The sequence below is a fragment of the Fopius arisanus genome, unplaced genomic scaffold, assembly GCF_000806365.1.
Source record: "Fopius arisanus strain USDA-PBARC FA_bdor unplaced genomic scaffold, ASM80636v1 scaffold00081, whole genome shotgun sequence".
NCBI lineage: Eukaryota > Metazoa > Arthropoda > Insecta > Hymenoptera > Braconidae > Fopius > Fopius arisanus.
Window position 1 is genome coordinate 553880 of NW_011887820.1, and position 11421 is coordinate 565300.

Consider the following 11421-nt stretch of genomic DNA (forward strand, 5'->3'; position numbering starts at 1 on the left):
ATCGTAGGAAAACGGTTTGAGGAGATTCAAATAGTTTATTGTATTTTTTATTTAAAACCCGATTCTAAATTTATCATTTATAATAATCGTCAGTGGTTATTATTGTTTATAATGATTATTCATGGTTATTTTATTTGAATAATTTAAGTCATTGAATTCATTCGAGTGTTTTTTAATAATTATGGGAAGACTTGAGGTGAAATAAATTTCTAATTAATTTCTAAATGAATTTCAATCCTCAGGCTGTCATTCAAAATTGATATTTACATTATTATTTTAACATTTATAGCTCAACTTCAATATTTAATATCAATCATTGAAAGATACGAATCCTATACATATGATTATTTAAACAAATTATTCATAAACAATATATACTTTCAATAAGAAACGAATTAAATCAAAATTGCACTCGGAAAATTTTTTCCTTCCCAGAAAATTAATTAAAATTTGTTGTTACTTTTAATTTTTTCACTTGTTAAATCAATATTTACTTGATAATTGAGGTGTTAACATTTCCTAATAATTTGGACGTCCTGTCCTATTTATTGACACTTTATTTATTTATTGGACCATCGACCAACTGATGTAATTGATTAGAATAAATAATGCCCATTACTTTGTCATTCAATTACTGATTAGACGAGTGGATTGAAGTTTATTTGAAGAATATTTACCTAAATTACAATTGTCCTGTGCCTCTTCGCACCTGGAAACAACTCGAATAATTGCCCTTCCAGCCAATTGAACGCAAATGGCAGTTGCAACATTTCTCTCACCCTCTTCCTGAGAGATTTGTTGAACTCCTTCATTACTATACGCCGGTGGTTTCATCCTCAACTCTAAATCTCCCTTTTCCACCTCAAACAAGGAAATCCCACTCCTTCACTTATTCACACGCGGAATAAACAACGAAAAATTGAAAAAAAAAAACGACAATTTTACCAACGTAATTTCCGTAATTTCCACGTAATTTCCGGATTCTTCTGTGCAAACGGAAAAAACCGTTAACCAATGCGTGAACAATAGAACTGAGTTAGATAAAAATGGATAATCTCATGAAATTGTTCGGTGGAACAATGAGGGCATTTCCCACGTTAATGAGGATAGGACTTTCACCGTACGCCGGAGTGAGTAAACACTGAGTGAAATTGTTGTTTTATCGAATAAAAAATTGTTTAAATATTTGCAGCGCTCTCCTGTCTCGCAGGAATCGCCGCTGGCACTGACTTGGCACAGGTTGAAACGGTGGTATTTAAGCCTTCAACCTACACCTCCCACCCAATTCACTTGTACATGAAGAGAGATGTATCTTGGATCAGCTGACATTGTTTCAGTGGGTTCCTCCTTTGTTTGAAAACAACTGTAGACTGCGGGGCTGCGCCAGAACACCACGTGCTCCATTCTTCCCATTCTCTCCAATGTCAAATCGACAGATCTATCGAATTTTTTACTTTTAAAAACATGAATTTCATCCAACCATTGATCTTCTTCATACAAAAAATATATTCTATAATGCAAGTGGAAACCGTTCCTTCTTCACAAACATTTCAAATAGACAGATCTGTCGAATTTTGTACTTTTCAAAAAATATGAATTTCATCCAACCATTAAAATTCTTCATACAAAAAATATATTCTATAATGCAAGTGGAAACCGTTCCTTTTTCGCAAACAACTTCTTTTTTTTATCAGCTTATCATACTGGTAAAATATGAAAAAATTGAATTGAATTAAATTTAAATTAAATAAAGATGAAAAATTGTATAATACGTGAAAAAAACACATTTTTCATCACGATGTGCCGAAAAGTGACTTTCCCGCACACTGTGAAGATTAGTATTTTTTCGCCTTCGGGTGGAAAGGGCATACTTTCCGCCCTCGGCCGGAAATGTCTTCTCTCCGCCTTGGAGAGAAACTTTCCACACTAGGGCGAAAAATATCCACTTTTCTCCCGCATTTCAGACAGCAAAATACGAAGTTTCCTTTGTCAGGCATGTTGAAAAATGACATGTGCACCTCGGGCGGAAAATACTGACTTTCCACCCTTGATGCATAATATAATATGTTCGCCACTCGTGCACAAAGTAATTTTTGGCATGAGGGAGATTTATAGCACGAGCCGATGACGAATGGTATAATCGCACATGCCAAAAATAACTTTTCCGCACTTGTTATAAAATATACCATTCTTACACACTCGTCAAAATAGGACATTACAGTACAAGTGAAAAAAACAACTCTTTGATGATCCTAAGGGTTACAAGGCGCTCTGAAGGTCGGGGTTGCCAGGACACTCATTAAAATAGTAATTTTCTAACAAGAATCGTCCAGAATTTTATAATGCCTGTGAAAAATGTGCCCTTTTTCACACCTTTATCATAAAGTACTTTTTTTCACTTGTATGATAATCTACTTTTATAGCAGATGTACGATGTATACTCTACATGTATTAGTTATGTTTTTTTATCATAATTGAAAACGCATACGTGAAGACTCTATTTAGTACATGATTATCGATTTTATTTAACGAATACTATCCTTATCATGAAAGCAGAGATACGTAAATGAAGTTCGCCCGAGTCGAAACTCGTAAGACTGATTCCTTATTGGTCAACTCGAATCCGAAGTCGAAATTCGAATTCGGCGCACGGAGTGCGCAGTAGATCTCGTTAGTTATTATACTATACTATACTATACATACTAATACTATTAGAATTAGTAAATAATAAAACTGATTAGGCTTAGACGTTAACTCTTATTAAACGCACTCAGAAGGTATATCTTTCTCCTATGACCTCTGCACCTTCTACTGACTCATAGTTTTCACGCTCTGGACCCATCTTACACAAGGCCCTCGTTCATTCATCTCTCTCTATTTCTGTTTATATAAACTCTTCTCCTTATCCTGATGCTGTTCTAAGAAAAATTATAAAATAATAATATGAGCCAAATAGGCTATGGGATAACTATTAATTTTTGTGCATACCAAGTGCTCTCAATAAATACATTTTTCTGCATGTGCCTGGAGATGATGATCAAGGCCTGCAGAGTGCGCCCCGAATGTTCGTTGTTATAAAAAAAATAGTACGTGAAGATGAAACCAATTTCCCACTTGTCTCCATCTGCGATGTGGAAAATCGTTTATTGTTCGAGTTGTTGACCTCTGGGCTGTCAACCCAATTCGGAATAGCTCGACGATAATTTAGAAAGCGTGCAGACGTGAAATGGGTGAATGGAATGATCCATAAACATCTGACGGGATTTTGATCAATAGATTTACTTTTCATTATTTTTTCAATCCCAATCCAAGGTTTTCAAGAGATTATTTTTTTCACTTCGATTTTAGTCAATCAAATATATTATGCAACATTTGCGTGATTTGTTTAAACCTAGTCGGGAAATATTCGAATAATTTGTTGAAGGTCGAAGGGTATCACAATTTTTTATTTATTTTTATTTATTTATTACCTTTCGTATTTACGCGTCATTCACTGTTTCTGGTAATTACAAGGTGAATTCAGTAGTCCGAATGTGACGCACGTGCAAGATATTATTTTGTGTGAGTGCCAAAAAGTTGGGGAACGCGTTTTCCTCGGATTTCTCAGACAAAGGCAAAGTTGGAGTGGTTTTTATTTGGGGAAATGGTTTTCTTCGCTCGGTGGACGGAAAGCCGAAGGTCGAATGAAGAATTTCGAGGCTTTCTTTGTTCCGTCAGTCTAATGGAGGAGAAACTCCTAAAATCTCTGGTCTGAAAAAAATTATCAACATTTTTTATTTCCACAGGGAGAGATCCTTTTCCTTCTTCATTCAATAAAAATCAATCATCATATCCTTGAATTGAGGAACTCTCCGAGGATTTTCTAAGATTCAAAATGGGGGGACTCTTCGGGTAACTCCTTATCGGAACGAAAAGAAATAAATACGAATTTGAGGATTTAACTATGAAAATGAAATATACCGTGAGATCACTTGCCTTTTCTCTCACCAAATGTTCAATAAATAAACAAATGACGTAGCTATAAATAAAAGGCAGGAAGAAAATGTGGGATCGATGATATGGTCTTTATGATTTTTCTGTTCTTTATGCAGTTCGAGAACAGTTCTCGAAATGAGAACCTAATAATAAAATAGTTCAATTATTATTATATAAAAGTGTTTATGGTTTATTAACTTGGCTCGTACAGAACTAAGATTTCTTCAAAGTCGGGCAAAAAGCGGATAATTCCTCAATTGTTCTGTTATCCTGTTATAAGACCCCGTTTGACTCAAGTTTTAACGAAATGCGCTTCCAATTTTTGTCCAATTTCCTCCAACTTCGAGCAGGATCACACAAAAATTGAAGAGGTGCCAGATTTTTTCCACCATTTTGATTCTTAGAAAGACGGCCGATTTTTTTAAAAACCTTGCGAATCTGAAATTTTCTCCGAGTTTAATTATAGTTTTGATCTTTTCAAGAGAAAATCCCGATCTAATCCAGATGGAGTATTTCCATTACAATTAAAAAATGAAATTTAATTTTTTTCTCATTGAAAGTAAAAAAAAATCATGGAAACCTTCGATATCTGTTTATTTTCTCGCAGTTATCAGATTTAATTGGCAATAGTATATTGTGCATCAAGGGCGGAAAGTCATGCTTTCCCGTCCGGGATGCATATGCCATTTTTCAACATGCCTGTGCAGGAAACCTCGTATTTTGCTGTCTGAAACGAAGAAAGAAAGCAAATACTTTCCGCCCTAGTGAGGAAAGTTGCTCTGTAGGGCTGAAAGTATTCCCTTTCCACCCGAGGGCGGAGAGTAAACCCTTTTCACCCAAGGGCGGAAAGTATTCCCTCTTCACTTGAGGGCAGAAAGTATTCCCTTTTCACCCAAGGGCGGAAAGTATTCCCTTTTCACTCGAGGGCAGAAAGTATTCCTTTTTCACTGGATGGCAGAAAGTATTCCCTTTTCACTTGAGGGCAGAAAGTATTCCATTTTCACCCAAGGGCGGAAAGTATTCCCTTTTCACTCGAGGGCAGAAAGTATTCCTTTTTCACTGGATGGCAGAAAGTATTCCCTTTTCACCCGAGGGCAGAAAGTATTCCTTTTTCACCCAAGGGCGAAAAGTATTCCCTTTTCACTCGAGGGCAGAAAGTATTCCCTTTTCACTGGAGGGCAGAAAGTATTCCCTTTTCACCCGAGGGCAGAAAGTATTCTCTTTTCACCCAAGGGCGAAAAGTATTCCATTTTCACCCAAGGGCGAAAAGTATTCCATTTTCACCCAAGGGCGAAAAGTATTCCCTTTTCACCCGCCTAAACATATTTTCATACCGGAGATATCAATAGTTGGAAAAAATGTGGAATTTTTTCCATAAACTGGGAAATCTAGTCGAGGACAACCAAAGCCAAACGCGGATGAAATTGTTTATCATCCACGAGCGGTATATATTGGATCTTATCCAAAAGATTACTGCGCGCAATTTTGGCCCACGAAAATAGAAAGACCTCCCAATAAAATCCCCCATGACTTGTGCACTTATCTTTTTCTTCCAGCTATTTTTAGTTTTTCCAAATGGTTCTTTCTGTATATTTATTTCGTGAATAAAACCATTGAGGAATTAATCCATTAATTGAAGACGCAGATAAGAGTGTGCGAGGAATAATTCACCAAATGAAAATCAACACAGCAATTTGTCGAGGAGTCGTTGATCATTGGAGATTTAAGAGTTGTTTAATTAGTTGTCGATGTAAAGGTTTGAAGGATTCAGTATTTGTGGTTGTGCCAGACTTGGGAAAATTTTCTTCAACAAATCTTTTGAATATCTCGAACTTTTCATTATCCTCACAAATCTGTCAATGAAAAATGTAAATTATCAATAAAAAAACTATTAACATTTACTTATCACTTATCAAATATCAAATTTCATTGCAAATTTCATATCAAAATTCAATTGTCATGAGCGAATTTCAAATAGAATATCAATTAAATCACAATAAAATTCCTTGAAAGTGTTAATAGAAAATCAATACAATTTTTCGAGAAATTAGTAATTTTAATAATTAATATTAAATGTTTCTTGTTTTATATTTTCTATTTGTCTCTATTTGATGCATCTTAGATCATATTCGATTTTTATCATATATTGATTGACTTGATTGTTATTATTCAATTTTTAATTGACGCAAATTCACATGGAATTGTTCCAATCTGTCAATATTACATCTCGATAAATAAATTGAAGTAATTTCTATCTCCACAACCATTTTATTATCGCAGTCTGTTATTATTTCACTTCAATTTAATTTGAAAACAGAAAATGTCGCCATAAAAATGTCTTATAGAATAATAAATAATAAATAGACGAGAGACAAATAAGAATAAACAAATAAAGGAGATGTTATCGAAGAATCCATGACTTTATGTCAGACTTATAAATCCTGATTGACCATAAATTAAAGTTATGAAGTTTCTTCATAACGGTATGGAAAATTCCCACGTTTTTTGGATAAATTATCATGCGAAGTGGAATATTGCGTGTACACATATTTTTTTATTTAACAAAGGTTTTCTTTTGGAAAACATAATAATCGTGATACACGGGCGTCATTGAAATCTTTCACGCGTAGGAGTGATCCCCACCCGGAAATTCTCCTTATCAACTCGAAAAATTTCATATCTATCCAGCGAATGCTTATTTATGTGGTAATAAGTTAATTGTCGACGTGCCATTCTCAGATTAGACTATCCGGAAAACTAGTGATTTGAGGGAAAATGAGAGAGGATTTTTCTAGGTGATAAACTTTTTAGCAATTAACATCTGTGGGATTACCTAATGATTTGAGTATTTAATACTCAATACGATTATTCCTCCGGATTTTTCTGTCGTCTGCCGTTTGTCGTACGAGGACAAGATCTTTTTTAATAATTTTTCAAAATAACTTTTCTTTCTCTAAATGATATCTTCATAATTTCCAAGTATCCCAGGTCTCCGGAGAGCGACAATAACGCCTCCAATTCTTATGGAACATGCGACTCACGACATCAACCCCTTCATAAGAGAAAATTATATCATCCACATTGATAGGAATATTGTCCCGCATGATGAGCTGTTCCAGCATGCAGGTGTCATTCATAGCGTCATGGGCTCCAGCAGATTCCCCCAAGAATTCATCAGCCAGTGACTTCAATCCATAAGTCCTTCCAATCTCCCGACGTCCTGGTAAATATTCCCTGAACAATGGAAGAGTATCGGAGAACCCAATCACCATCTCCTGGAACTCTGTCATCTTCTTCTCTCGATAGACAATTGCAGTCAGCAATGGCCCATCAAACTTGAAGCAGTTGTGGGCGACTAGAATGATTTTTCCACCGAGAGATTTCAGAAATGCTATAAATGTGTAAAGTGCTGTTGATTTGGGAACAGCAGTGACTGGACGACCACGAACGTACATTTTGTTGTTCTTCATGTCAATTCCTGTGATGTCTTTAACAATCTGAGGAATGGGTCCGGTGGGAAGGATGTAAGTACGATACATTCTCGATCCATATTTAGCTGCTATTTGGAGAATCTCACAGTTGGGCTCTAGTCCTGTTGTCTCTAGGTCGAAGAAGACGATTTTGTATTCGGGATGGAGAGGTGATTTCAAGGGACTCTCCGGGCTACTCTCGGTGGAACTTGATGAGGCCTCCAGGGTTGACGACATTTTCAGCAGTTGGAGGTTCTCGTTGTCTCAATCTACTGGGGGAAAGTTTGATCTTTCATTTTAAATTGTACTCGGAATTACTGGCGAAGAAAAATGATAAATAGATTGATAAATAAATCTTGTTAGGAACAACATGAATCGTTTTTTGAAAATCCGAAAGAAATTAGGGTAGATCACACATTTAATATCGAATTTGATGATTTTGTCTGTAAAATATTTCTATTGAACATTTTAAAAGATTCGAAAGAATAGAAATATAGAAAAATTAAGAAATTAAAAATAGGAAAAATGGGAACGTCGATAGAAATGCAATAGAATTCGATGGAAAATATTGGTTTCCTATTTGGTTTTCTTTCTTACATGAAGTTCATAAAATATATCGAGCTTGAATCAAATATTGTGGTTACTTTATCAGGAATATTTTATCCGAAATAAAATTGTTTATATTTGAGACTTTAAAATTTAACCGCAATAACCGGTGAATTGCAATGAAATAATTCTCACTATTGTGACTATTAGATATTCCGTGTCAGCAAGAACTTGAGGTACACTTTTTGAGGTTAAACATGCGATTTTCCATTCTACGAAATAAAATAGTATATTTTCGCACTGCTAGGATGGGGTTTTTTACTCGTGAGGTTGGTAGACTCGACACAAGTAAAAAAAAAACGAAAAAACCGATCCCCAACAGTCCGGATATTATTTAGTAGTGATTTTCCAGTTTGGGAAATGTAGATGTAGATGTAGTATCAATTCCCAGAGGATAAATCGGTGAGAAGCAGGAGAAAAAAATATTATTAAAAAATTGACGATTAACACAAAGATCAGTAATTTTGTGTTGTTAATATTGTAATAATGATAATGGTTAATTTACCTGATAGGTGTTGAGCTCTCTGGAATTGGAGGAATTGATGCTTTCATTTGTTGACGATCGATTTTCGCGAATGATCTCATATCTTTCTCATGTCTTTCGTCACTTTGTTGTTCTGACGTAGGAGGGGGATTCCCTTGACATCATACCGGGTGCGTGCCAATTTTGAAATTAATTTGCTATCGATTTTCCAATTTTCAATAGATGCTTTCAGTAGAAATAAAAATCCAGAGAATTATTCCTCCCTGGGGACAAAGGAAAACCTATAATGAAAATTAAAAGAATAAATTGTATGGGGAAATAAATATTTTGTGACTTCAGCAGAATATTTTTAAATAAATAACCGCCATTTTTTGTACTGATTTTTGATGTATGCATTCGGTATCGAAATTTTAATATTAGGTATATGATACGTATTACGTAATTAGTGTATCAGTATTTTGTAAATTAAAAAATATATACAATGAAAAAAAAATTGTAATATTTTTCATCTGGGTCAACGGGTTTTAATACAAAAAACTGTAATCAGTTCTGAATTAATAATAATAAATAATTAATTTAAACTAATTAATAATTAATAATAGTAAACATATTTGATACCACTAAATATCTAGAATTTTCAAGTTAAAGAACTTCTGCTTGATTTTCTTGATTAAACAAAATTAAACCTTGAAGGAAAAAACCTAGTTGATTTAAATGCAAATATTGAATTGCATTTACTTGTCCTAAATGAATTTCCTTTGACTTGACTGAAATCAAATAACTTAGCAGAAGCAATTTTAAAACCTTCGAGTTCAAGTGTTTTACTTTTATGTTATTGCTTAAAAAAAAGAAAACTTCAATAAAAAACCGTTAATCAATCTCAAATGCAAATATTTAATAACTTGTCTCAAGAAATTAATTTTCAAGTCAATCCATTCAGTGAGAGTAATATTTTTGTTCAGTGTCTCAGCGAGTTTTATTAATAAATAGTAAAATCCTTCCACTAACCGGTGCTCGCAGTTTCCCGTTTCCCGCCGATTTAATTTTTATTACTTCAAAGTATAAATCCATCAAGATTAAAATGCAATATCCATGGCGAGAAGTCACGTAAAATAGGAGCAGTGACGTGGGTTGTGTGAATTTCCGCGTCAAAATTGGACAACCTTGACGGCACCGTCGATGGAAAAAAACAGAAAAACGATTTTCCCTGTCTCTGTTAACATTACGCTTAGTTCGTTGGCTCCTTTGTATCTCTGGCAACGTTTTGCGTCTTTTCCAAGTGATTTATTTTTATTTCCAGTTCTGAGAATTCGTGCGCCAATAGCTAGACGTGCTTACAATTTACTTAATTTATCAATCCAAAAAGGAAAAGCGGAGAGTAGCCGCGCAGTGTGTGACTCCGGCGATCATTCAAGCTAGACAACATTTAGTTTGATCAGTACCATGAAGAATAGAGACCGTCAGTACTTGGATGGGTGTCCGCTTAGTTATACCTCTGCGTGAATATTTTTGGCGTTAGCCACGGATGTAGAGAACTGCATGGCATTAAAATTTGCCGGAAAAAAGTTTGAAAAAGCATATCTATTGGGGACCGGAGTTATTTGATTTTGGAAAATTTGAAATTGTTTTATCCTGATCCCACAGTATGAAAGAAATGGGCTACTAATCGAACATGGCGAATCTCATGTGGATGATCGATTATGTGACACTCGATCTCGATTAATCGAATAGATAACTGACCGTCACATCAGCTGATTAGCACAGGGTACGGGGATATGGAAAAATACCACCATAGCTTCATCTATGTCTGTCATGGACACGCAAAAAATTCTTATCTTTTATCCTTTATGATATAGTAGTGCTGCCCCAAACAGATCAACCAATCAATGAAGATTTTTTACATGAATAAGGATCCAAAAAAGTTATAAAAATACATCATGTGTATGACTTATTAAAACTCAGAATTTAAATGAGGTTCTATTCATATTCGGTAATGTTACTTGCAGTTATCCTCCGTTAATTATTTTTCTTATATAAAAGCAGCATACATCATCAACGAAGCATCTGTGACGAAAAAATCAAATCATCACGAAGAGGTTTCTCATTTCCCAAAATGTGAATTGGTTTTTATTCGGATTGAATTAACCGAATTTACATTAGAGTTGGATGAAGATTTTGAGTATTACAGTGGATTAATTATTTCATTAGGAAGAAGAAAAAGAAGAGCGAATATCACAATGAGATTTTGTTAAATAAGATGCTTGCCAATGAAATTCTTTAAAAATGGCAGAGAAAGAAAACTTCATATTTTAATGTTGAAACAAGAAATGTCGAGATAATTCGATGAATGTAATAATTTTATTAGAATCAAAGATTGATACAATCAACTGATACAATCCGATAATAATACATAATCCCGAATAAACATCTCTGGTGCGCAATTGAAATGGCAATATTTCAATTTTCATCATATCTAACACGTACACTTTTGATAATAACTGATATTTCCTCAATTCGTTGGCTATTTGAATGGCCATTACGGTTAAAGCACCATTTGTCACATATACATTTTCATAAATAACATTAAGCATAAATATCGCATTGTATATTGATAATAATTTTGTAATTACGTCTATTATGGTTTATATTTGGATATTTTTAATCTCTAGGTTTTTATTAATAATTTTTATCACAACCTGGTAACATCTAGAATGAAGACATCCTCGTGAGAATTCATTATATCTTCAGCATTCTCTTCTTTGAGTCTTACGTTGGTGTTCTCTGATAAAATTTTATTACGATTATCACTTGATGTGAGGAAAAACGGTCGTTGACACTTTTTTGGATTCAAATTTAATTTTGTGTAAGAAGGTTGTGCGGATACTT

General features: G+C 34.3%; 2 protein-coding genes across 8 annotated transcripts in view; both read right to left on the minus strand.

Moving 5' to 3' along the window:
- The window catches only part of Sclp (leucine rich repeat containing protein 20 sclp), a 9487-nt gene extending 8247 nt beyond the window's left edge, over positions 1-1240 (minus strand). The window contains exon 1 of the mRNA XM_011311057.1: positions 678-1240. Within this exon, the coding sequence (XP_011309359.1) occupies positions 678-834 (157 nt within the window). The 5' untranslated portion in view covers positions 835-1240. The remainder of the gene's footprint in view (positions 1-677) is intronic.
- Positions 1241-5498: 4258 nt separating this feature from the next.
- LOC105270234 (three prime repair exonuclease 2) lies at positions 5499-8643 on the minus strand. 7 transcript variants are annotated; one of them, XR_892514.1, is made up of 3 exons: positions 8557-8643; positions 6809-7717; positions 5499-5828 (listed from the first exon to the last, which is right to left on the minus strand). XR_892514.1 is itself a non-coding variant. In XM_011311060.1 (2 exons), the coding sequence occupies exon 2, from the start codon at positions 7680-7682 to the stop codon at positions 6942-6944; it is 741 nt and encodes a 246-aa protein (XP_011309362.1). In that variant the 5' UTR covers positions 7683-7714; positions 8557-8643; the 3' UTR covers positions 6058-6941. The 7 variants fall into 7 exon arrangements, 6 of the variants coding, with proteins under 6 accessions (XP_011309362.1, XP_011309361.1, XP_011309366.1 ...); XM_011311060.1 differs by lacking the exon at positions 5499-5828 and having other exon boundaries at positions 6058-7714; XM_011311059.1 differs by lacking the exon at positions 5499-5828 and having other exon boundaries at positions 6058-7717.
- Between the last annotated feature and the right edge of the window lie 2778 nt (positions 8644-11421).

Coding starts and splice junctions, on each gene's coding strand:
- LOC105270234 (XM_011311060.1), bottom strand. CDS start 7,682: ATGTCGTCAACCCTGGAGGCCTCATCAAGTTCCACCGAGAGTAGCCCG.